The 27,645-nt window shown below is 41.1% G+C and overlaps 2 protein-coding genes across 7 annotated transcripts in view; one reads left to right on the forward strand and one right to left on the reverse strand.

The window, feature by feature from the left end:
- Positions 1-3,849: 3,849 nt before the first annotated feature.
- On the forward strand, positions 3,850-11,115 carry LOC139448013 (monocarboxylate transporter 12-like). Its single transcript, XM_071229518.1, has 6 exons — positions 3,850-4,039; positions 4,634-4,777; positions 6,379-6,684; positions 7,509-7,880; positions 9,470-9,595; positions 10,919-11,115. The coding sequence occupies exons 1-6, from the start codon at positions 3,850-3,852 to the stop codon at positions 11,113-11,115; spliced, it is 1,335 nt and encodes a 444-aa protein (XP_071085619.1).
- A 9,205-nt stretch (positions 11,116-20,320) lies between these two features.
- Positions 20,321-27,645, reverse strand: part of LOC139448072 (uncharacterized) — a 37,648-nt gene continuing 30,323 nt past the window's right edge. For all 6 annotated transcript variants that reach the window (XM_071229580.1, XM_071229578.1, XM_071229582.1 and 3 more), the window contains 3 exons: positions 25,730-25,852; positions 21,691-21,872; positions 20,321-20,592 (listed from right to left, as the gene is read on the reverse strand). In XM_071229580.1, the coding sequence (XP_071085681.1) occupies positions 21,691-21,872; positions 25,730-25,852 (305 nt within the window). In that variant the 3' untranslated portion in view covers positions 20,321-20,592. The remainder of the gene's footprint in view (positions 20,593-21,690; positions 21,873-25,729; positions 25,853-27,645) is intronic.

Genomic DNA, 27,645 nt, shown 5'->3' on the forward strand with positions numbered 1-27,645 from the left:
AGCACCGTCCAGTAACGCATCTTTGATGCAGTGTCATTCGGGCAGTTATAGTGATCCCATCCCCTATCATTACAGACGCACCCCTTCCGGTAAGGAACAGGGTTAGATAAGGCCTCCAGCAACCCATTCTTGCCAAAAAAAGGCGACTATGCTTGTCGTAAGAGTCAACTCAAACGATCGGGGGGTTGGGCTCGCTGACTTGGTATGTGCATGTCATCGTATCTCAGTTGCGTTGATCGATGCTCATGACACTCTGGTCCGGACACGATTATTTACAAACCGCTGTCTAGTAGTTGGAATATAGCTGGAGTGCGGCGGTAAACAACAAACTGTCAACAAATTTTCAACAAAGCCTTGCAAAAATAAATCAAATATAGCAAAAGACCAAAGTTACGATGTTGAATGTAAGAGGCAAAACGTAATACAGAGGAAAATATTATGCGTTTAATCAAGAAACCAATATACCAATAACAAATATGGCTATTTTTATCAAAAAACAAAATACAAAAAGTTACTCAGGAGAAAACAACGTGTGTTATTTTAATATTAGATTTTATTTTATTTCCTGAGAAGCTAACGAAGCACTTCAGGAATATTTACAACACGAAAACAAAGATATTTGCATGTATGTGATAGTCTTAAAAAAACAATAACAGCTACTAAAATTCTCACTTTTGAAAACCAGTGATATGATGTTGAATGTTCAGAGGAAAAACGTGATATGCAATGTTCGCCAAAAAAGAACACAAAATAGTACCCAGAAGAACACAACGTGTGTATAAACAAAATCAGCTAGAACTAGAAACCTATACAGGAACCAAAAATCTGGACATTACTACATAAACTTAATTTTAAAAGTTCATTACTTATTTTATCTTCGCCTGGACTTGTGTTTATTTGTAAGTACTTAATACAAGTGAGAATTTCATTAGCTGTTATTGGCTTATTAACACTGTCACACATGTGCATATCTCCATGTCTTGGTGAATTATGTAGAGGATTCGGAGGAGATATTTTTGTTTTAGTGTTGCCAATAAAGTGGTTTGTTAGCTCGTCAGGAACAGGATAAACAGAGGATATTTTTATGCCTTGTTCAAAGATAGACCAGTTGGCTAAACTGTTTGATGATGTCTTACATAGTGGTCACTAGGGTCATAATACTGACCCTAACAACTACAGGGTGTGTGTCTCAAAGAAGTAACTACAGGGGTATTGGTATTCGCTGCTTGGATAAACTATTTTGCAAGGTTATTAATGAAAGAATAATGGAACACAGTGAAATGAAAATCACTTACAAGATCACTGTCAGTCTACATTAAGATGGGGCTGCCGAACAGCAGATAATGAATTTGTTCTTAAATCAATAACATATTCTACAAATTGTTAAAAAAGACACAAAAACCTATTCACTTGCTTTGTGGACTTTCAAAAGGCCTTTGATTCAGTTGGCTATCCTTTACTAAGCTATTATCAAATAAAATCTCAGGAAATGTATTAAAAATAATATCATCACTACATAATGATATATCTTATGAAGTGAAAACTGACAAGGGCATTTAACAATCTTTCAAGTCCAACATCGGGGTAAGACAAAGATGCATTTTGTCTCCCACATTATTAAATGTTATCCTCAATGATCGTCCATATTATACTAAATATGATAGTAATAATATAACACTTACTGGTTTTTAAACATTTGTCATTTGTTGTTTGCCGTAAACTTTGTGTATTTTGTGCTATGGCTGTGCACTGAACGTTTGTCTCTTTGAATCAGTCCATATTTGGAGCACCTGTGACACGGGCCTAAAACTGATCTAAATAACAGATATCGGTGCCTTCATACAACAAATTATCGAGGTCAGTTGAACACAGCACTGACGCAAAACATATGATAGCAGTAAGCGCTACGGCTCTGCGCTGAATTCCATTAAACGGTTGAAAAAAACTACAGCCTTGATGCTACTTTTCATTTTACTTCAACCAAATTGAATTTGGAACCGAACGCGCAGTTAAATCTACAGATAACCTAGCTCTACATTGAAAACACAGTATGTTTATCTCCATTCTTCCATGACTAAACAAAACGCGAACTCTAAATAGTGTTAGCAAATATACTGAATGAAGCGGCATGGGTTGAGTCCAGTGTTTTGCGTGGGTTATCGATCTGAATTACGGAACCACCGAACAAAATATGGCGTTGAATATACTCAAGCAGTTTGTTTACACCGTACTACTTCACTCGAACATATGACAGGCATTGAGAGCATATAAGCACGGCAACTTTGTAAGCTAACATGAGATGGGCATCCCTAAAGAAAACAAAGCAAGCTTTGCAAGGCTTTCGCTCTACATCGTACGTCACCATTATGACGTCATATCGCTCACTGTGACGCAAAATATATGATGCCACAGTCGTATATAGAAAAGCGCCCAAATTCCAAGTCCCCTGTTGTCTCCAAAACCTAAATACATTCCCTTTGTAGATTTATATCGTGTTTTCTGCATGAAATGTATTGCCACACATCCTTTGAATATTGTAATAACCGCTTCTGTGCATTTTGTAACCTGTAATTGTAGATAGAATTATTTAAATATGCCTACGGACAATGACTGAAAATAGTACTATTCTATGAATATTAGCTTCCGCTGACATGCGGCCGTCAAACCAGCTGTTTCAATCAGAGGGGGATTATTGTGATTTAATAGCCTCTGATTGACCAATCAGAATCGAGTAAATTCCACATTCATGGTAGAATGACGATTTCACGTTTACATTTCGTCTTTTGTATACACCGTGTAAATCGCAAAACTAGTCCTGGAAGCACAAACGACATGGTATTACTACACGGATGGTTTAATAATGGCGGTTATTTGCCAGAAACAGTCAGACGCAGCAATTAGCTTCTGTTAATGGCCATACGACTTAGGGTTTAATAATGGCGGTTAATTGCCAGAAACAGTCAGACCCAGCAATTAGCTACTGTTAATATTAATGATTTTGAAGTATATCTTTGATTGTTTATATAGTAACTTTGTACATTCTGTGGCTAGTTGCATTCTGAGAGGAATTTCTTGAGGGTGGGAGTGTCATACAAATAATTGGATAACACTTTTACTGCTTCTGTAAGATCCTAAAAGATAGTCCCTTTACTCGCATTTGGCCTTGGACTATGTAGAAAATGAACAACATTAATGGTTCAGAGCGACTTGACGACCTGTCATTGGAGTGTCAACACCAAAAATTATACCTTATCCACGTGCAATTTTTCAGGTTGTTAGTGCGTTTTTTTATCAATGGCGATCTGACAATCATAACATCAGTATTTCACGATACCCTACCTTTTTGGAGCGTATAGTCTGGTTCAAAATTATTGTGAATTTTAATGTCATATTCAATGAAGCATACATAAAATATTGGTTAATGTTTACAGTTTTGAAGATTTTTCAATTCTCAATAATTATGACTCATACTGTATAATATCTTGAGGGTCATAATTATACACGTGGGATACGTGTGGTTTATTTGTTTGGTTTTTGTTTAATACCGCATTCAGCAATTTTCCAGCTATATGTCGGCGGTCTGTAAACAATCAAGTCTGGACCAGGCACTCCATTTACTGATATCATGACAATCAATTTCCATCTGATTCGATTTAATACATGCATGAACCAATTGAGCGAGCCTGACCTCCCAATCCCGTTACGACAAGCAAGTGTTGCTGGAGATTATTTCTAACCCGGATCTTCGCGGGTGATTCGTGTAGTGTTGACAATGAAGTTATTAACGAAGTTCCGTTAAATTCACATGATCAGCAAACCTGACAATTTTCCTCTTCTTGTCCAACAGACATGGCTCGCCAGAAGGACACAGGATGGGCCTGGATGTGTTTGCTTGGGACATTCTGCATACGTTTCATCCTGTTTGGCGTACTTCACTCGTTTGGTTTAATATTCATTGAATTGATTGAGCATTTTGGAAGTTTGCATGGTAGCACCGCATGGATTGGATCTCTTCTTAGCGGCCTAATGTTCTTGTTTGGTAAGAAACAAGGTCTATATTACCATAATGTGCACCGTACGTTTCCGCCTTTCTTATTTTTTATGCACTTCTGTTTTGCCTTGTACACCCAATGGAATCGGTTGGGTGTACAAGGATCTTAGATAATTAAGATTGACGGTTAACTCACAATTCTACTGCCCATGCACGCTTTAACTACTTTTTCTTATCATTCTTGTCCAGTATCTATTTATCATACATGAGGGATCACCAATACTCACGTATCCTTGTAGATGTTAGTTTTTGTGTACTTAATGTATTCCCGTGAAGATCCGGGGTAGAATAGGTCTTCATCAACCCATTCTTGCCGTAAAAGGCGACTATGCTTGTCGTAAAAGGCGACTAACGGGATCGGGTGGTCAGGCTCGCTGACTTGGTTGATGCATGTCATCAATCCCAATTGCGTGGATCGATGCTCATGATATTAGTCACTGGATTGTCTGGTCCAGACTCGATTATTTACAGATCGCCGTCATATAGCCGGAATATTGCTGAGTGCGGCGTAAAACAACTAACAAACCAACCAACCAACTTAATTTATTATGAAACATACCTTTATTATTGGTCCTGTTGCAGGACCCATGGATGTGTTCATCCTGAGAAAGTTAGGCACACGATGGACAGCAATAATGGGGGCTGTGTTGGCGTGTGTGGGCTGCAGTGTCAGTTTCCTGGCTGATAGTCTGCTCTTCCTGTATCTTAGTTACGGAGTCCTCCAAGGTGAGAATGAAAGAAACAATCAGATATTGGAATGGCTTTTGTATCCACGATGTACCCAGTCACGGTTAACAGAGTGCGTGGGAAATATGCAACTTTAACACCACAATGAAAAAAACATAATCATGTCTAACACCTGAGGTGACCCTTACACCTGTCATTAAGAATTAAGAATTCCAGTAGTTTGTTAAAGCTTGATGATCCTATTCATCGTGTAGCCATTAAAACATTTACTTTTGGAGGGTTGATGGGTTGTTAGAAGATCTGATATTTTGATGGCATTATTTCTCAAATGAATATTCTAATATGTGGTAATATTTATCCAATATGGCTTATGTCAATGCTAAAGGAGACGTAGTCAAACGAACACTATTTAACATTGGATACACATGCCGCATTGAAATCAAGATGTATTGTGATCCGACCTCGATCATCATGGTGCAGTGATGAGGTTAATAAAAAGATTTGTTATGCAACAGAGAAACGAGGGCACTCGTTAAAGTTGAAAGTGAACAGCCAACAGTTGTACACAAACCTAAGCAGACATTCATACGCAGCTGCGTTGAAGGGAAGAGTGGCAATTCCTTGGAGCAGTTACCGTTGTAAATAAACTTCTCAAACGTGATGCCCATTGCAATCCTCCAGGCAAACAAATGATTTGAGCAATAACCCTTTCAATCGCTAAAAGACCAAACACAGGAGGTAAACCGCACTTGTTCGTGTTTATTACGAAAAAGGCGCTTGCCTGGATAAAATCATATTTCTCTGACCGCTCACAATTCATCGCAATATCAAGCCCGTTTGCCAAATCTACATCTGTAGCCATTTGAGTTCCCCGGGGATCGGTTCTAGGTCTCTTCACGTTCACCATTTACATCTTACCTATCAAATATTTCAAGCAGAAACACCATCTAGATTTCCATGTGTAGGCGAACAACAACCAGGTGTTCTCTACTGAACCATCAAAGACACCTACTGATATTTAGCGGATCGATCCTTCCATGAAGGAAGTGAAAGCATGGATGGCAAGCAACTATCTAAATCTCCAGAAACAGTAACACAGAATTCCTGACATTTGGTTCGAGACAACAACTTCTCAAGTCCCCTCCGAGTCTGGCTCACCAGATTGGAGATAGTGAAGTTACCATATCATCTTGTGTTCGAAACCGAGGTGTTCTATCCAAACTTAGAAAAAAGCATGTCTGTTAACTAAGTATCTAAATCATGCTTCTTTAAAATTCATTACGTCTTCAAAAGTCACTACCTTCAGGACTGAAACTACCAAGCTCCGTATGGAAACACAAAACGCAGCATCTAGAATTGTTACTCATACTCTACAACATTTATTATTATCAGCAGCATTGGTAGTATTGGTAGTAGAAGCAGCAGCAGTTGTAGTAATACTTCATAATCAGTACTTTAATATTTATCATATATTACTGAGGTATTTAATGTGTCCCAAATGACAACTATGGTAAACAAACGTACGTATCATTAAGCTTTCTTTATCGAACAGATTAAACTTATTAATGTAGGTATTGGTTCTTGTTTTAATGGATATTAAATGTTTAGATTTGATGTTAACTTTCTTTGTCATTCTGCAGGGTTTGGCTTCAGTTTGCTATTCCTGTCTGCCACCCTGACTCTAAACCAGTACTTTGAGAAACGACGGAGCTTGGCCAATGCAGTGGCTAACATAGGGTCGGGGGTAGGGACGATGGCCATTGTTCCCCTCCTGCAGATGATGATCTCAGAATACACCTGGCGAGGGGCGTTGTTGATTACAGGTGGGCTTGTCCTCAACTGTGCAGTGTTTGGGGCACTTTTCAGGCCGTTTTACACCAGGCAGGAACTCAGTGACATGGCAACCGAATCAAAGAATTCAGGTAATGTAAACACAGGCAATTCGAGTTGATAATTATATGTGGTTATCCTTTATATACAAATAAATAGAAGAAATACGGATAAATAAATGATATGGAAGCCACCATTTGCTGCGCTTCTTGGCGTGGGTTTAGAAGATTTTGTTGTTGATAATATTGTTTAATATTTATATTCTGTGAATGTATACTTATGTGCATGACAATTATTTAAGAAAGACCACTTTGGAAACAAACAGATAATTAAGTAACACACATTTCACGTTTAATTCATCAGAAATTATGAGTATGAGTTGTGAAATCCGCTGGTATGTGTATCTTCTTAAGTGATACTTGGAGTTGTACTGCAGCACAGTTTACACAATGGTACCAGGTGATGCAGTTTGCAGTTTACGGAATTACGGATATGCCTTAATTCTGATCTTCGGTAGGCGGTGAGATAGCCAGGCAGCGTTCATTTCCCCAGGGGCCACGATGTTTGTCCCCGATACTGGGGCAAGCCTGGACTATTGTTTAAGGCAGCAACATCATGCCTAATACTGTACTTTAGTACTTCTTCCAAATGGTTCTCCACATACAGCTGATTAATACAATCTGAACCAATTGACTGAAAATATTAGCAACGATTAACCAATGGTACCACGTCTACCTGATAAACATATGGCTTCTTTTTCAAATCTGCAAATCTGGGTCCAAAGCGCATGAACATTTCACTTAAAAAAAATATAAAAGTTAAGTAAGTTAAAAGATTACAAAAATCGTGGTGGCAACATTTAAAATTGTTTGCATTTCGCTCATTTGAATTTCCTTATTCAGAAAATTAAAAACTAAATAAACTTTTTATTGTGATAAAGTTGAGGCTACTGGAATCTGGAATAAGGTAAAGCCTGCCTTCTCCGTGTTCATCAACGTCAGATACACCGTCGTCGTCATCGGTGTTACCCTGGGAATTCAGGCCTACTTCATCCCGTTCAACCTTCTTCCAGACCTGGCGAATGGCATGGATATCCCGGAAGAGAGGTACACGTGGTTGATATCGACCATTGGTATATCCAGCATAGCAGGACGCCTGATATTTGGTCGTGTAACCGACATGTCACGTGTCAACAGAGTGGCTTTCCTTGGCGCCGCCAGTGCGCTGTGTGGAGTCGCTACCTTGATTTGTCCACAGTTGCTTCATTTTGAAACCTTGCTGGCCTACTCAGTGGTTTATGGATTATTTACAGGTATGCATTTATGGGAAAGTTTGGAGTTAGGTAAACACAGCTGAAGACCCCATGAGATAATATGATAACAATGGCAATACCCAAACGTTGATTTATTTATAACGCCATGTACTCCATGGGGATTCCGGCTGTTGAATTTTGATGGTCGCAAGAGGCGTCTTAAAGACGTTGGATACCATTGTTCATGCGCATACCGGACGCGCATGTAACGGCGAATATTTGTAATGCGGTTACGTCCCTTTGACTCGCGGCTGATTGTACTTCCGCCAAAATGAATTCATAGAAATGTAAATTTGGGCAAGACTTACCTCCCCTGATTCATTATTTTAGGGGTATGCTGTGTTGATTGAAATAATTTGAATATCCTCTGGTAACATGTTGTTTTTATTTTATAATTTTGTTTTACAATGAAACAATTAAACATTAGAAATAAGCCAGTTTGAAAAATATCTTGATTTTGTAAAATGTTTTTTTAATCAATTTTTTTGGAAAATGTGCTTATTTTAAAGTCAAATGATGTGTGAAATTAAAAATGTTTTGACTTGAATTTTCATTTTTCTGTTTTGTGTCATATCAAAACTGTGATATGTCTATTTAAAATCACTCATTTAATAATCAAACTATAAAATGACCATTTTATTAGCAAAATGATTTTATCATCCGGTGCCTCTAGATGGCGCCAATTATTCAACAAATGCCCTGGTGACTTGGTATTTTTATTGCGTAATTTGATTCAGGACATATTGGGCTACAAAATGATACCAAATATACCCATTTCTTGTTTGTTTTTTGTTTTTTGTATGCGAACTCTTTAATTGATCAGGTGCATGGTTAGGTCTGGTTCCTTGTTTGACGGCGTCACATGGATCCTATTCAATAGTGGATTTTCTGATCCAGTCGTTTATTTATATGCCGCCGTCATAAAGATGGGGAGTGAATGACTGTTGCATCAGACAACAAACACACACTTCAACACGCAATCAGTTCAATATACGTGAACACTTGTTCGCATGTCCCGCGCATGATCAGAAGCTGCTGCACAAAATCATGGACATGTCAAAATCATGGACATGTCAGAATCACGGACCTGTCAAAATCATGGACATGTCAAAATCATGAACATGTCAAAATCATGGACATGTCAAAATCATGGACATGTCAAAATCATGGACATGTCAGAATCACGGACCTGTCCAAATCATGAACATGTCAAAATCATGGACATGTCAAAATCATGGACATGTCAGAATCACGGACCTGTCAAAATCATGAACATGTCAAAATCATGAACATGTCAAAATCATGGACATGTCAAAATCATGGACCTGTCAAAATCAAGGACATGTCAGAATTATGGACATGTCAAAATCAAGGACATGTCAAAATCAATATACCAATAGCCACACATCCATTCATCGTTTAGTACCTCATATTCTATGATGAATTGTTTAGGGTTTTGTATATTTCCAAAATACAAGGATGTTGTGCTGAAGCATCTCTTTTCTATCCACGAGTAACAAATGAAAATTACATACATGTACATGTACCCACTATACTCACTGTAGATGTACCCTGATCTCTGTGTGCAGGTGTGTGGACGTACCTACAAGCAGTTTCCGTGGCAGATATTCATGGAATGGAAAAACTCAGTGAAGGAATCGGCCTTATGTTTGGGTTCCAAGGAATAAGTGTCCTCCTAGGTACCCCACTTGCTGGTGAGTATATGCTCTGCGCCGCTCTGCTCTGCTCTGCTCTGCTCTGCTCTGCTCCACCCATAAGATCCGAAAACTCTACAATAATGGCTTATTTACGTACTAATGTACTTTAATGTAAAAAAACCTTCAAATGTGTGCATATACAAAGGAAGGAATAATTTATATTTTTATATTTTTTATTGAAATATAAAACAGATGGATGAGACGGTTTCATTGATCTTTTCATTTCTGGTTCAGGTGGGTAAATCCGCGCCACTTATTTGGATATTTGACCATTACGGAAATACAATGTATATCAGATCACCCCGTAAAGATCTGGTCAGAATGGATCTTCAACACAACGTGTTTTTCAGGCTTGCTGACTTGTATGATGCCTGTCATCCTTTCCCAGGTGTGTAGATCAAGGCTCACGAGGTTAATCACTGGATTGCCTTGTCCAGGCTCGATTATTTACAGACCGCCGTCATATGACTGGAATAGTGCTGAGTGTTGTGGCAAACAACAGTCAATGAAACATATAGTCTGATCATCGATTAACATTGTACCTGAAGGTGAAGTTAAACTTCTTGGCCAAAAGCCGGTATATTGATTTTGTCATTCATAGCATAATTTCCAAAGCAAATCCATAAATAAATATATCAACAGTGAGGGGAGTTTTCTTTTTTAGACAAATTGTCCCCAACCCTTGAATATAGATATGTAACTAAATCTATGGTTTACCACATTTGGTAAAAAATAACCTACTGGTCAACGAATGAAGTGTCTCCTTTAAGGTTATGCTGTGGGATAGTGGTGTACAAATTTGAAAAGTCAAATGTTTTGTCAGAACCAGTATTATTTGCTTTTGTTTCTGCCAGAACACATTTGTCATCAATTCCATTCGTCTTAGATACTTTCCGTGAATACAAAGAACGATCTTGCTTGATTTAATGCAATCAAGCAAGATCGTTCTTTGTATTCACGGAATTTAATGAATTATCTTTTGACACAGGGATTTGGTGGTGCATTTGCTGGATGAAGCAATGTGTCTTTCTTTGAATGGATTTCATTGTAGCTTTGGAGTCCAGTACAAACGAGGAATGGACATGTCTTTAGTTTGTTACAAGCCAGTTGCTGATCGAACCGATGCGCGGTTTTTTTTTGTCTGGTGTCCCACTCCACGGTATTGCTAGAATATTTTTATAAGCGTCGTAAAACAATACTCACAGTACTGAATGCGACTTTAACAGTGCGTCCTCAACTTGATTACTGGGCTCCATATAGTACCAGTAATCAGGATATGAACAGTTGTGACATTCACACCATGATGCCATTACCTTTCAGGCTGGTTGTACGATATCACCGGAAACTATGCCACTTCCTTCTACGTTGCCGGAAGTTTGTTCTCTATAGGGGGCGCTATCATCCTCGTGTTTGAAGTCTCACGCACCTGCCGGAAGTCAGAACTGTCACACAAATCTTACCAAGTAGAAGAACGTGTCTCTGACAATATTTTCTATGTGATGAATACAAGGCACTGAGGATATGACAATATATTCTTCAAATGTTTTTTTTAGATATTGTTAGTTTGTATTTAGTCAGAGAAATGTAATATATTTTCTTATTTATACAAGTTCATACCAATCCCGACGTTCTGATGTGACTACTAAATAACTACCTCCTATGTTTTAAATTAACCGTTTTAATTAATGCAGCAAAGTAAATTCGATGGTCCCAATTGACGCCTGTCGCAGTGTATTGAGTAACAGATGTGCCCACATTCTGATCAATGGCGAGCGTCAGGATGGTCCAGTGTTTAAAGCTTTCACAGAGCTCAGGGCTTCTTTCCTCCCAAGGGTGTGAAGTCCGTCTGAGATGTCCCCGATCGTGACTTTAGTGGCATATTGCTAACTATTCCCACACTCTCTGATTATATGTGTCTCATTATATTCTATCATCAAGCCGCCGGGAGCGAAATGCCTGGGTATATACTGGTATATAGTTTCCTGCAAATGTTATTTTTTTCCTTTAGTGTGAGGATACTAAAAACGGGGAAGTGACATTCCAACAAACTATCTTCTTGTATGTTTATACACTCCTACATATAATAACTATGTCTTATGCAAAGGTATGTATTAATTTCTTACTACGAACTGGATCGGGCTCAGTTATTTGGCTGGTCGTGGGTCATTGTACACCAACCGCATGGGATGCAACTCATGATTTCACTCACTGCATTGGCTGGTCGTGGGTCATTGTACCCCAACCGCATGGGATGCAACTGATGATTTCACTCACTGCATTGGCTGGTCGAGGGTCAGTGTACACCAACCGCATGGGATGCAACTCATGATTTCACTCACTGCATTGGCTGGTCGAGGGTCATTGTACACCAACCGCATGGGATGCAACTCATGATTTCACTCACTGCATTGGCTGGTCGAGGGTCATTGTACACCAACCGCATGGGATGCAACTGATGATTTCACTCACTGCATTGGCTGGTCGTGGGTCATTGTACACCAACCGCATGGGATGCAACTCATGATTTCACTCACTGCATTGGCTGGTCGTGGGTCATTGTACCCCAACCGCATGGGATGCAACTGATGATTTCACTCACTGCATTGGCTGGTCGAGGGTCATTGTACACCAACCGCATGGGATGCAACTCATGATTTCACTCACTGCATTGGCTGGTCGTGGGTCATTGTACCCCAACCGCATGGGATGCAACTGATGATTTCACTCACTGCATTGGCTGGTCGAGGGTCATTGTACACCAACCGCATGGGATGCAACTGATGATTTCACTCACTGCATTGGCTGGTCGTGGGTCATTGTACACCAACCGCATGGGATGCAACTCATGATTTCACTCACTGCATTGGCTGGTCGTGGGTCATTGTACCCCAACCGCATGGGATGCAACTGATGATTTCACTCACTGCATTGGCTGGTCGAGGGTCATTGTACACCAACCGCATGGGATGCAACTCATGATTTCACTCACTGCATTGGCTGGTCGTGGGTCATTGTACACCAACCGCATGGGATGCAACTGATGATTTCACTCACTGCATTGGCTGGTCGAGGGTCATTGTACACCAACCGCATGGGATGCAACTGATGATTTCACTCACTGCATTGGCTGGTCGAGGGTCATTGTACACCAACCGCATGGGATGTAACTCATGATTTCACTCACTGCATTGGCTGGTCCAGAACCGATCATGACCTAACACAGTCTCCGCAAGTTCCAAGATCCTGTCCTCAGCTTTCTAACTTTCTACTTCTCTAAACCAGCTTACCCACGGATAGACGGCGGACAAGGCGTCTTGTTGTAACCATACTACTGTTTACAGTCTCAGTTAATCAGTGTGTTTTTTTATAAAAGGAGGGATGAAATTGTATGATAGATTATATTGGTAGCAATAGTGGGAAGAAATAATGATAGATTATATTGGAAGTAATAGTAGGAAGAAATAATTGAAAGGACAATCGTGTGACGGGTTTGAATGACGTGAGTACAAATGAGTGAAGTAGAGATATTATGTTTGCCGTAAAGGCGACTATGCTTGTCGTAAGAGGCGACTAACGGGATCGGTTGGTCAGACTCGCTGACTTGGTTGATGCATGTCATTGTATCCCAATTGCGTGGATCGATGCTCATGATGTCAATCACAAGATAGTCTGGTCCGAACTCGATTATTTCGGGACCGCCGTCATACAGCTGGAATATTCCTCAGTAAGGCGTTAAACAACAAACAAACAAAACATATACATGATGTGAATGCTGTCGAAAAAGGTTTTCTATAAGATATATATTTTCTTCAAAAATGAAGTAAAATCTTCAATTCATAAAGCTTAAAACTATCGTCAAGTGATCACATTCAACATGGCCACAAGTTATTGTTTTTGTCAATAAGGAGAATTTGACCTTCAATCAGCTTAAATCACTAATCCAATATTTTTTTAAAACGCAACTGCTGTAACAGACTAAGTGCATATATCGGGGATCTTGTACAATACTGGACGCATTTTCGGATGAAGTCATCATGGCATAGATCACTACTCACAGAAGGAAACGTAAACGATCTAAATATATGTGAGCGGAAATACGAATGTTGTTTAACGCCACTCTTGTTACAGACTGGTGCAGCCTTTATTACTCTTTTGTTGTAAATCTTATATTAATTAGATTTTATTGAGTATTCCTTGATCTGTTCTCATCAATAAATCATTTTACAATATGCATCTGTCCAAACCAATTTCTGGGTTAACCCCTGCTTTTCAATTTGGACATCGCAACAAGTCAAAGATGACTCATACACCTAAAACTCATTAACACTTCTAATAATTCAAATCTTTTGTTCAAGGTTCATTTGTTTATATTGGGGTGCCACCTCACATGCAGCTTATATGTTGTAGTATACTCCAAGAAATCACATTGATATACCAAAGTTATGATTCGAATTTCCTAAATCTGGCAATGTTTCTTTGTTGTTTAACGCCGCACTCAGCAACATTCAAATTTTAAGCCGACGGTCTGTAATTAATACAATCTGGACCAGACAATCGAGTGATTATATCATAAGCATCGATCCACGCAATTGGGACCGATGACATGCATGAACCAAGTCAGCGAGCCCGACCACTTGATCCCGTTAGTCGCCTCTTACGACAAGCATGGGTTATTGAAGACCTTTAATAATAATAACGCGGATCTTCACGGATAGATATCAAGAATTGATTTAGTCAGGTGACCGTGGTGGTTCTAGTAGTGATACGTGGTCGGCCGAGTCTGCTAAGGATACGTTGTGTCATGGTTTCGCAGATCACTTGCTGTAAGATTGTGATGGCATTCAAATGAACACGTGATGTTGCACATGTATGTCATGTTTTCGCAGTTCACTTGCTGTAAGATTGTGATGGCATAGACATGAAAACCAAACGTGCATGCATGTCGTGTTGGTGTGTTTCAGCGCCAGACTCTCGCGTGGTTATGGGTTCGCGATTGTCCCATCTTTTCACAAAACTTCTAGTTACTTATTCTTTCCACACAAATCAATCGCAGTCCACGCAGAAATAACCAAATCATTTTTGGCATTGATTTTGTATGGATGATTTGAACACTCTGTCAGATGTTTACGAATTTCTACTTTTACGTTTCTTTTCATGCAGGGGACATAATTGTTTTTCCCACCTGTTGACAGGGATTTTCCTGTAAAAATCCGTAAAAAACAAAAAAACAAGTAACAATACGTGGATTGTCAGAAGGTTTCTGATTACTTATAAGGCACATTTATGTATTATCGATCCCTGAATAAATGAAATTCCCCTCGTAAAATCTCGCATAATGATGTCAGAGGACACGCCATTTTGTAAAAGTTGATCACCGGTTGTGACGTCATACGCCAACTTGTACACCTTGTACATCATTGGTTATTTCTTGGAGGTGAAGGTCGGGTGATTAACAATGAGCTGTGTTGTTATGTATTGGATTGGAAATACTATTATTTGCATGAATCTGAAAAAGATATACCTGCAACTGGGTCACTGCGATCCACTGTAACATGTAACGTAAATCGCCTAAAATGTGCGTCATGGGGAAATTGGTATCCCTTATACTACAAAATACGAATTTACAAAAACTGAATTTCACATAGTGTTTGTTTTAATGGAGTAACAAAAAAATTGAGTTCTCAATGAAAAATGTATTTATATTAAATACTAGTATATAAAATGTTAAGAAATTCTACGTTGTTGTTTTGGAAATTCCTTTGTCAAAATGTCTTCTCTGAAATGCTCAAATATTAAACCTCTTCACATTTCACGCCGATTTGTTTGATTAGAGCAGTGCCAATTTTCGGCAAATCAGAAAGCCAGTTGCTTAAGACCAGTTCTCACCCGGATCTTCACGGGTCTTTTAATCATGAAGATCACCGTGGTGGATTTTGCCATCTCTCTGTGTGTGCTAGTGATAACCTGTAACCCGACCTCGTCGACCTCGACACGGAAAGAATTACGCAGCAGATCATGTTGAGTTTTCAATCTCCTGCTTGCCCAGTCCTCTCTTTAAAGTATACAAATAAAGTCCTCGTCTGAATAATAACTTGAACGCCGACTGATTCATTCTTTCTTATTTTCACCAAATCCCCTTCCAAAATAGGCTGACGGCACCGCAAGTCTTATCTTCCCGATGCAAGGGAGATAACTCACTATAAACGTGCAGTTTCCGCCCTTGACGAACAAGGCTGGAGTTATGGAGTTATATTTTGATTGGACAAACGAGTCTATGCATAGTCCAATCAAAATCACGAAACGAAATCGACAACCAATCCATAAACAACATAGCGACTGGCGTGCAAATTTCTGTCGATTGCAGGGTTTGCAAAACATGTGTACCGTCAACTGGGCGTCGACGGATATTTGGAAATGTTTTTATGTTTTCAAACAAGGTGCTCAAGTGAGGGTAACAGGTGCGCTTCAAGAGGTAACGCCTATTTTATTGAAATATAGATCTTGATAATCGATCAGACCGTGTCGACTGGGCGCCGCCATTTTGTTTGAAGCAAATGCATGTGAAATAAGAGAAACTGATTTGTCAATAAGAGGGACATAGAAGGGGCTTAACTTGTAACAGCCAATGGTGGGGCAACGATTGAGTCACGAAATTCCAGACTAGTTCGGCAAGAGTGGATCTTGATTTTTATAGTCAGTTAACCCTGATGCCTCGGGAACATGAGCAACTCTTTATATTGTCAGTAAATATACTGAACAACAAAAGTTCCTGCGACATTGAATACGATTTAATGCGTAGTTATGTTTTTTTACCAAATCTGAAACATTTTCGGTTTGCAACAGATAAAAGACTCCAGTAAGTGTTCAAATGGTTTAATTTGCCACAGTAACTTCAGAAAATGCGTGATTTCATAAAAAAAAAACATGAACATGCCAAAATGTCAATTTACAAATCAATAACGTGTATGTCCACCTCTGGTTGCGATGCAAGCAACACATCTTCGTCTCCTGGAATGGACCAGGCGTCGCACAAAGTCCTGTAGGATATCTGTCCATATTTGCTGGAGCATGTTTCGAAGTTCCTGGAGTGTCTGTAGAACACGTGGTTGACGTCGAAGGCGCCGATCCATCTTCTCCCACATGGGCTCGATTGGTAAGAGATCAGGGGAGCGAGCCGGCCAGGGGATGACATTCACGTTGTTTTGTTGAAAAGAATCCTGAACAAGTCGAGCAATATGAGGCCGGGCGTTGTCATGTTGAAAGGTAATGCATGGGCCATGATGACGCAAAAAAGGTAGAACAACAGGGCCGATGATCACGTCGCGGTAGCGCTGTCCATTCAGATTTCCCTCTAACACTATCAAACGGGTCCTCTGTCTTCCTCTAATCCCAACCCATACCATAACGCTGCCGCCCCCGAACCGATCTTCAATGACACAATGATTGACGTAACGTTCACCTCGACGTCGGTACACTCGAATCCGTCCATCGCTGTGGCTGAGTTGAAAACGAGACTCGTCAGTGAATAGAACTTGTCCCCACTGCATGGCCGTCCAGCGTAGACGCTGGCTGCACCACTGTAGACGTGCTTGGCGGTGGTTTCCTGTCAAAATGGGACGTCTGGCGGGTCTTTTGGCGACAATCCCGGCACATCTGAGGCGGCGACGTACGGTTTGTGAAGATATTCGTCGAAGGCCAGGAATGCTTCTTGCAGTCACTGTTGCTGACTGGAATCGATTTCGCAGGTGTGTTGTTCGAGTCCAGTTGTCTTGTCGATTATTGGTTACGCATGGCCTGCCACTCCGAGGATGGTCTCTGGCTGCATTCGTCTGTTGCCAACGTTGCCATAAACACCAAACGATGTTTCTGTGGACGTTAAATTGTCTTGCAACATCACTATGACTCGATCCTGCTTCAAGCATACCAATGGCTCGCAGACGCTCATTTTCGGACAGGCGTGGATTTCATAATGTTGAACAATTGCGTAATTTTGTTGTTTTTCTGAGTGGTTGTTGTCAGCACGATGCTAAACAATGCATTTGGAATCCCGTGAACGCACATGTTTTTATACCCATTCTTGGGTAGTGAAATGCATGGGACTTGCATAAAAGTAAACTTTTGCATGGAATGCATGTTTTTCTGTAGCAGTTGCGTTTTTGTGACTTGATTCCATACATGTCCTACAACACTGAAAACCAAACTTTACTTCTTTGAAAAATAAACTAAAATATTGGTGTCACAGGAGATTTTGTTGTTGAGTATATAAATATGTATCTATTTGTGTAAACATAGAAAGAAGTGTTATTTAAAGTGTTAAAAGTGTTATTTAACAACATTGTTTTAAACAGGCAGGAATATAAGTAATTCATCTAAAACTTGAGTAAAATGTGTTACACCTATCAAGATCTGTGACTCCTTTTCGGAACGTTCTGAGATCGCTGACCTGTGTACCATGTGTAGTTGTCATCATGGTAGAACCTCAAAACACTGACGTTATCTCTTATATGTCATCAGATTTTATCTGACGAATGGTTCAGGACTACGATTTGATCCCACTTATAACAAACTGGTTTCCGAATCATAACATCGTGATTATGGTTTTAAACAAAAGTGGTAAACGTCAGAATTTGTTTGCTTGTTTGTTGTTTAACGCCTCACGCAGCAATATTTCAGCCATACCATGGGTAAACGTCTGAATCCTGCATCATTATGAACCTTTCTCACACATGGAGTTGATATATATTTGCAATCGCTACTTTCAAAGCGGTGTTAAACCAAACTATGACGAACTCACTCACACACGCACGCACTCTCAATAACATTTAAAGAGGTACTTCGAACGGTTCTATAAATTGGTGCACACAATTATAGGCGCCAAGAAAGCACGGATACAGTTTTTTGGGAAGGGAGAGTGCAAAACGAATTCAAATAATCTGCGAAGCAATTTGCGTTTTGAAGTCTATTTTTTTTTAATTCAAAACATATCACCTGCTGGGTAGGTGGTTTCTGTGAATTATCAAAATATTCGAGGCTTTAACAAAATATCTGATGTCTCAGTTAGTCAGTAATGTTTACAGAAGTGTTCATGTCTCTCATATAATGGGTTTCCAAACAAAATCACCAGGTGAAGGAGAATTCACGCTACTGCTTCAGTGAGAAAAATTCAACATCACTACTCATAGGTTTGGAATCGCATGTAAGAACACATAACAATTGACAAATATGCACCCTGTCACTCCTCATCCTCCCGTATATTGTACATGCCACACTTGTTGTAAAACACACATTTGAGTTTGAAAAAAAGTCACGAAAGGCGAGCGGAATTAGGCGCGGCCAACCTGATTGGCTGACCTACTTCATCTTCCCGAATCAATTGTGTGAACTAACTATAGCCGTCCAAGTTCCACCCTTGCCTACCTTGGCTGGATTTTCGGCCGTATATTTCGTCGCTGTAAACAAAGGGGCCAAATGGCGAGTGACTTTTCTCTACTGACATGCAGGGGGTACTTTTTTGTATTCACTGATCAATAACGAATTCCTCTGGCTTCACAGTGAGTCGTTGGGCCAGCCCAAGTTGACTATAAATGTTCATCCCCAGACAAGACAAACTAACAAACTAGTTGCCATCTCATCACAAACCAGTCAGGTTTAAGGTCCAGGACATCGAAATCCTCCCCCAAACCATCCGACAATGTTCTTATATAGTTGTGATGGGTTATCTGTAGTCATTGGTGTATGTATGATGTAGGCTATGAATGTATCCCTACACTCGCCTTTTTGTGTGAGGTGAGGTAAAATGGGGTTTACGGTCTCGTTCATGATTATTGCACTTGTGTGTATGTGGTTGTTTGTACTAGTCCGGGCCAATGCCGATTTTATAGTACTATCCCACTGAGATACCATGCTGCAGTTTAACAAGAATACCTCACTCAGACACAGCATAATGACTCCGTCGGCCCCTGTTCATCTTCCCAGGGCAAGAGAGTTTACTGACTGCAAAAGACCAATTCCTCCCTTGCCGATCAAGGCTGGTATTATGGAGTTATATTTTGGCTGGACTAACGACTCTATGCATAGTCCAATTAAAATAGCGCACCGAAATCGAAATCCGGTTCGTAAACTGTCATGCAGATTTCGGTCGATTGCAAGATTTGCAAAGCATGTGCACCGCCAACTCGTTGTCAACAGATATTTTCCTAATCTCTTCATGTTTTTAATCAAGGGGCTCACTTGATTTGATGCACTTCGCGATGTAAGACCCGTTTTCTCACAATATAGATCTTGATTATCGATCAGATCGTCTTGACTGGGCGCGGCTGATACGAGAGATGGAACCTGATTGGTCCATAGCAGAGGCTTAGAAGGGACATAACTCGTAATAGCCACTGGTGGAGCTACGATAGAGCCCCCGAATTCCAGCCTAGTTCGGCAAGGATGGAAACTGGACGTTTAAAATCAGTTAACTCTCTTGCCTCGGGAAGATGGCTCCTGTTTAGCCCCTTAATGCCGAGCGCCAGACAGGGTAACAACAAGTACCATCTTTTAAAGTCATTTGGTATGATGTGACCGGGGATCAAACCCGCGACTTCCGCTCCCCAGGCGGACACTATACCACTAGATACCATTTGATGCCCTGTGATACCCCAAACATTCTTTTATGTCATGACAGAATAACTAATATTAGCTCACTTGTGCACAACAGCAAATCCAAGAAGGCCAGGAGACGTATACCATTTGATTTATTTCTTTGTAAATCCCGAAAGCAAGTTAAAAGAAAACAAAATGCAAAAGTCGTTGGCCCTCTAAGATAGACATGTCTTCAAATAATATAAGCAGATACCGTGTTGATTTTCCCCTAGAAATACTTTCAAATATCAGTATTTGCACCGAAACATTTTCAGCTTTGTGAATCCCTCTCTAGTCAGTGATGAATGCGCAACCATATCTTGAATCCATTTTCAGAATATTATTCTTTGTATTCTGTCAGACCGGAACTGTAAAACATGAAAGTGCGTCTTCCATTATACAAAACAGACAAAAATATTTTTTCACAAGATTCAATAAAAATCGTTAAAAATTCCAGAGATGGACAAGTACCACACTAGGAAGACTGATCTCATTGATACAACGCCTCTCGCCTATTGCTCTCAGAAACGAAGAATCTGTTCCGATGCTGTTGCACATATCAATGTCTGATAAGTTAGAAAAACAAAAACAGTTACATATTTGATCACTTGCCGCTAATGATAATTATTGTTTACAGTTTGTGTTTGTTCCTGGTGAAAATATGCAGTCTGTGGAGTTATTTTTGTTGACGTATTTACTTCGGCTATGTAGTTATAAACGGGCGTACAGGCTTTGCGTAAATCCTCAACGCGAATTTACATGGTATGCACGCCTGCTTACACGTTAATACCTCCATAATCTTTACACATATTGAAGGTAATGCTACTTAACATGATTTCCTGGTTTTTACTTTTAAGAGGCATAACCCGCCACGACAAGAAAGGCATGCCGTCAGTTGAGGTTTATAAAGACATTTAGAAGAGACAAAAATAACATGACTTTCTTTTAACATATGATGTCTTTTGTGCATTCGAGATTTATGCATTAAGATTTAGAATGACAATACATGTAAAGTATTCAGAAGCATGTATACACAAGACCATGACCAGAGTTTTTATTTCAAATTTCCAAAAGCCAGATTTTTCTTTGTGACGATCAGCGCCAGCATCTGGTGTGATTTCACCTTTGCTGTGCAATTGAATGTGTTCTTTCTACGACGATTTCAAACAGTGCCATGAGACTCTTTATCAGAAGTTGTTTGATACGGGTTACAGCATTGGTGGCGCTTTCAGGAAGTGTTGTGTTAGGCAGGTGTAGGACACTTCAAACTTAGCCACATCAGTGATCAAAATGGTGTGTCATGTGTTCCCGTGTTTGTTCAAAGAACATATGTCTTCGCGAAACATGCTGGATATCCTGTGAAAACTTGTGTTGTGTAAAATACCCACTGTTCTGCTCTTCCTCCATGCATTAGTCCTAAACATATCCTGTCTGGAACCAAATATTGTATTGTTCATAACCTTTACCTAATTCCCGAGGACGCAATCCTTACACGTGGTTCTGCAGACCCGGGTTCGTTTCTGGTTCGTCTCGCCCATGCAGCTGTCCTTGAGGCAAGTCCTTGTTCTAGTGTCGTCGACAAGGCGTTGTTTGGTGGTACAGTCACAGTAACAGGCGTTGCTCTTCCACGGAGTCCAGTCAGTAAAATCTGCAACGGACGTCCAATTATAAGTACATGAAATAAAGGCTTGATCCACACAAGGACATTACCTCTTTGTTTGTTTGGTAGGGGTGGAGGTGGGTCGAATATTAACAAACCGCCCTCATATAGCTGGAATATTGTTGAGTGCGGCATGATATCAAAATATGTTAAATGATGGTGCTTGGCGCTCGACGAGAGCAAGGACTGGTCAACAGCAACATATCTCAGTTGTCCTGCTCTATCTCAGTGGGCCTGCTCTTTCTCAGTGGCACTATAACTCACTGAAATCTGGACTAATGAAAGCCGCCACACGCAAACACTTTGCTGTATAAGTCCAATAATCTGAAACGCGACCTTAAACCCCATTTCATCTTCCCTCTCCCGTGAATATCTGGGTTAGAAGTTTTCTTCAGCAATCAATGCTTGTTGTAAAGGGAACTAATTGGATCAGTTAGGCATGTAAACTGAACTGATTGATGTTTGTCGTCGTATTCCAGTTGCGTGTGTTTTCATGCCCATTATGGCAAATATTGGATTGTCTGGTCCAGACTCGATTACTTCAGACCGTCGTCATAAAGCTGGAATATTAGTAAGAACAACGTAAATTATACCACTAGGATTCACTATGCCAATTGCTTCGGGGGTCGATATTCTTCGTCATTATTATTCGTAACGACCAGATCCCCTCTGTGGTGTAGCGGTAGAGCACCCTCCCGGAGAGCGGAAGGTCCGGGGTTCCATCCCCGGCCGCGTCATTCCAAAAGACGTTAAAAGATGGTTCTTCTTTTTACCCTGTCTGGCGCTTGGCATTCAGGGGCTAAAACAAGGTCTGGTCGGCTCGGAGTCAGTACACTGTGTCTGAGTGGCTATTCATGTTAAACTGCGGCATGGTATCTCAGTGAGCTAGCACTATAAATCGGCATCAGTCCGGACAAGTACAAGCAGCCCCAAACGCACGTGCACGTGCGTGCACGTCGCTTAATGAGTGCAATAATCTTTGACGCGACGTTAAACCTAATTTTAACTCAACTCGTAACGACCAAAACACGCACAACGCGCCAAGGTCGGACGGGAGTCGAAGAAGCCTCGATTCGACGGTTTTACATCGTCACGTGATGACCATCGCCGTCGTGACCCAGGCAGAAGGCCTCTTCGTTTGAGTGAGTGAGTTAGGTTTACTTTATCATAGGAGGCACGGGTGGCCCATTCGTCTAAGGCGTCGCGATTCGTTCTGCAAAGTTGCGTCCCTTCGGCACGCCAGAAACCTATGATTGTGGGTTCGAATCCCGAATCGCCCCGATTATCTTTCTAGGTTTCTCAGCACCATACCCGTGCTAAACCATACACCATACCCGTGGTCGGACGGGAGTCGAACAAGCCTCGGTTCGACGGTTTTACATCGTCACGTGATGACCATCGCCGTCGTGACCCAGGCAGAAGGCCTCTTCGTTTGAGTGAGTTAGTTAGGTTTACTTTATCATAGGAGGCACGGGTGGCCCATTCGTCTAAGGTGTCGCGATTCGCTCTGCAGAGTTGCGCCCCTTCGGCACGTCAGAAACCCGAATCGCCCCCATTATCTTTCTAGGTTTCTCAGCACCACATCCGTGCTACACCATACCCAGGGGTAACGTCTGGCACCTGCATCACTTTTGGCTTTCCTTCCACATTAAGCTGACGCGCCGTGATATAACTGGATTACTCCACCATACGAGGTATATGTTCTAAGTGTTCTAATACGCTACTTTTTAACGCTACAACGTAACAAGGACATATGTTTTGTGCAAACGAGAAACGGGAATAGACATGTGGTGATAGAGTAGCCGTAACCTACAAGACGGCTCGTCCCCCTTTCGAAGGCCGACGTGCGTCGGAACGGCGCAAGCCAATCAGAATTATAATATTTTATACTCTTCAAAAATAGAAACACAAAACCGATATAGTTGGCCATAAGAGCAAAATTTACGGACCAAGATGTGCAAAACGAAGAGGTTTAATGTGTTATAGTGTCAGTGACAAATTTCCGGGATTAAATGTTCACACCCAGGACATGCAAGCCATTAGTCGGGAAACACGTACGATTCGGAAAATCGCACCCAGTGCAGTAAAAAAAGGGCCATGGAGCTGCACGTGAAGCAGTACTATGAACGGCATTAAAATGCAGGGTTTTTTATTGCCTGGCATCTGCTTCAATCGAACAGTGACAGCTCAACAACATGCCATGATTAACAGAAGTGCAAAGAAACAGCGTCAAATGCCGCTTGCTAGCTGGGGAATCCCGATCAGCTGAAGCCAGTGTTTTCAATGTAGCGCCGAGCACCATCACAAGGCTATGGGATCGGTTTCAACAGCATGGGTCAACACGTGATCGGCCAAGTTCGGGAAGCCTAAGAGCAACCACCCCCGCCCAAGATCGCTACATTCGACTGCGCCACATACGTGAAAAGACCATCACAGCCACTTCAACCACATCAGAAATATCTGGACTGCACAGATTTTCCGACCAGACTGTACGAAACCATTTAAGAGCAGCAGAGTCTATGAGCAAGACGTTCTGTTCGACGCGTCATATTGAGTCGACAACATCGCCAACAACGACTGCATTGGTGGTTAACTGCGATGGAGAGATGTCTGGTTGAGTGACGAATCGAGATTTCTCCCCCATCGTGGGAATGGATAGGCACGGGTCTACAGACGTCGGGGAGAACGATACGCCGGAAACTGCGTACATGAAGTGGACATGTTTGGTGGTAGTAGCGTTATGATGTGGGCGGTTATCTCTCATCATGGCAGGACAGTTTTGATCGCTATCCAGGGCAATCGTACGGCTCAACGATACATCAACGAAATTCTCCTGCCACATGTCCTGCTAATTGCAGCCAACGGCAAAGGTGTATTCCAAGAGGACATCACGGATCACAAGATCCTGTCTATACAACACCAACATTGATGTTCTCCCCTGGCCCTCCAGAACCCAAGATTTGAAACCGATAGAGCACCTGTTGGATGAATTGGATAGACGGCTACGCCGGCGTCAAACACAACCCCAGACGTTGCAGCAGTTGGCTTTTGCGTTGCAGGCAGTGTGTGGGCGACCGAATCACATATCCAAGGAAGGTGATTCGCATACTCGTCTCTTCCATGGGCAGGAGATGTCAGGCCGCTATCGATTCCAACGGGGGAAATACGCGTTATTGATGGTAGCTGACCTCCACCTTGGACTTTTCCTATGTACCGATAACTGAGAGGACTACAATGACCAAATGTTCTCTCCACAACATCTTGGCTACCTCACACAAATCTGGCTTTGTGTTTCTTATTTTGAAGAGCATATATAAATATTTAATATGTATATATATATTCCTTGTTGGCATGTTTGATAAATGGGATAGAACCTTTTTAGCAGCGACATGTGCGTTAACATTTCGTGTCACCTCGCTATTGTCACGAAATCTTATACATAATACATGGATTTTAATGACCAAAATGACGAAATAACGAAAACGTGGTTATGTTTGCAAATTTGATGACACAAATTTCGTGCATTATGCCACATATTGTCCAATTGTTGTATGCTGGGTTTGGCGGAAATGTGACACGCCAAGTATAAAAACGAGAACAATAACATTTTGATTTGATCAATTGTAATAGCGTTTAATGATAGGGCCTGCCATTGATTATGAACTTTGACCTTTTATTTTATTCCTATAACAAGTAATTCATTTTGCATTTTTTATGATTACATTAAGCAATAAATCTAAAACAGATCTAATTATTTGGAAGATATAAATGGTTAATTTTAATCATATACTATGTTTACTTTTGAGAAAGGAGGGGTTAAAGAAGATAATAAAGAAGATATTTACCTACGGTGTACTCTAATCTCGTACCATTGTAAGCAAAAATTAAATCTGACCAATGATGAATTGTAACATTGCTTCCACGGAAGATCCTTTTGGATGTACTACACAAATTAAGACAGCCGTCATCTGAAGAAGAAATAAAGAAAACATTGTGTTTATCGTGTGTGGATTATAGTGTACCGTTTTAAAATCAGATATTATACTCAGATACTACACATGTAAATCTAATCACTTTTCCAAAGGAGATCGGGGGGTGGGGTAGCCTAGTGGTTAAAGCGTTCGCTCGTCACGCCGAAGGCCCGGGTTCGATTCCCCACATTGGTACAATGTGTGAAGGCCATTCTGCTGTTCCCCGCCGTGATAATGCTGGAATATTGCTAAAAGCGGTGTAAAACCAAACTCACTCACTCACTCCAAAGGAGATCACAGCATATGAGAACCCTGAGTAAAATTTGACAATCCAATGTAAACGACGGATTGTGGATTATTGAGCCATTCACCCGCCGGCTTTCTGAATGATTCTGTTTTAAACACCTCGATTCGGAAATGTCCATCTTAGCTAATGAAAATCGACACAAAACCCAGATATACCCTTTATGATACACCCATTGAGGTGTACATGCCAATACCCCCAAACGACGGAATGTGTAAAATATCCACAACAATAATATATTAGGGCGGTGCTACTTTGTTTTCATTTGGTTTCGATTTAGAAGCTTCGACAGTGAGTAAAAGGTGGCCCCGTAGGGGTGGCCATCTTCACGCGTACATGTATCGCGTCGAAATTAAAGATGTGAATATAATGAGATTGAAGTCCCTCCAAACTGCAATTTTGGTGATATCCTTTCACTTGACTTACTTTAAACCATGTGGATAGACACCATCTTACTTCCTTCTCTCAATACTATCGCCGCTAATACCCTCTGTTTTACCTTCCTCTCTGGGGATACCTTCTGCCTCACTTCCATCACTGAGGATACCCTCTGTCTCACTTCCATCTGTAGGGATACCCTCTCGCTCATTTCCATCTCTGGGGATACCCTCTGTCTTACTCCCATATCAGGGGATACCCTCTGTCTCATTTCCATCTCAGGGGATATACTCTGTCTTTCTCCCATCTCTGGGGATACCCTCCGTCTTTCTCCCATCTGAGAGGATACCCTCTGTGTTACTACCATCTCAGGGAATACCCTCTCCCTAACTGCCATCTCTGCGGATACCCTCTGCCTCACTCCCATCTCATGGGATACTTTCCGTCTTACTCCCATCTCAGTGGATACCGACTGGCTTACTCCAATCTCCGGGGATACCCTCTGCCTAACATCCATTTCAGGGAATACCCTCTGTTTTACTCCCATATCAGGGGATACCCTCTGTTTCATTTCCATCTCAGGGGATATACTCTGTCTTTCTCCCATCTCTGGGGATACCCTCCGTCTTTCTCCCATCTGAGAGGATACCCTCTGTGTTACTACCATCTCAGGGAATACCCTCTCCCTAACTGCCATCTCTGCGGATACCCTCTGCCTCACTCCCATCTCATGGGATACTTTCCGTCTTACTCCCATCTCAGTGGATACCGACTGGCTTACTCCAATCTCCGGGGATACCCTCTGCCTAACATCCATTTCAGGGAATACCCTCTGTTTTACTCCCATATCAGGGAATACCCTCTGTCTTATTCCCATCTCAGAAGATACCCTCTGTCTTACTACAATCTCAGGGAATACCCTCTGCCTAACTGCCATCTCAGGGGATACCCTCTGTCTCACTTCAATCTTAGGGAATACCCTCTGTTTTACTTCCATCTCAGGAAATACCCTCTGTTCTTCTCCAATCTCAGTGGATACCCGCTGTCTTATTCCCATCTCAGGGAATGCCCTCTGTCTTATGCCCAACTCAGAGGATACCCTCTGTCC

This window comes from Haliotis cracherodii, unplaced genomic scaffold, assembly GCF_022045235.1.
Source record: "Haliotis cracherodii isolate W230 unplaced genomic scaffold, xgHalCrac1.p SCAF_7, whole genome shotgun sequence".
In the NCBI taxonomy this organism is placed as follows: domain Eukaryota; kingdom Metazoa; phylum Mollusca; class Gastropoda; order Lepetellida; family Haliotidae; genus Haliotis; species Haliotis cracherodii.

Excerpts from the sequence above, each read along its gene's own strand:
- LOC139448013 (XM_071229518.1), top strand. The coding sequence starts at position 3,850 with ATGGCTCGCCAGAAGGACACAGGATGGGCCTGGATGTGTTTGCTTGGG. Across the intron at positions 7,881-9,469 it reads GGTTTATGGATTATTTACAG|GTGTGTGGACGTACCTACAA; the intron begins GTATGCATTTAT and ends CTCTGTGTGCAG. Across the intron at positions 9,596-10,918 it reads CCTAGGTACCCCACTTGCTG|GCTGGTTGTACGATATCACC; the intron begins GTGAGTATATGC and ends ATTACCTTTCAG.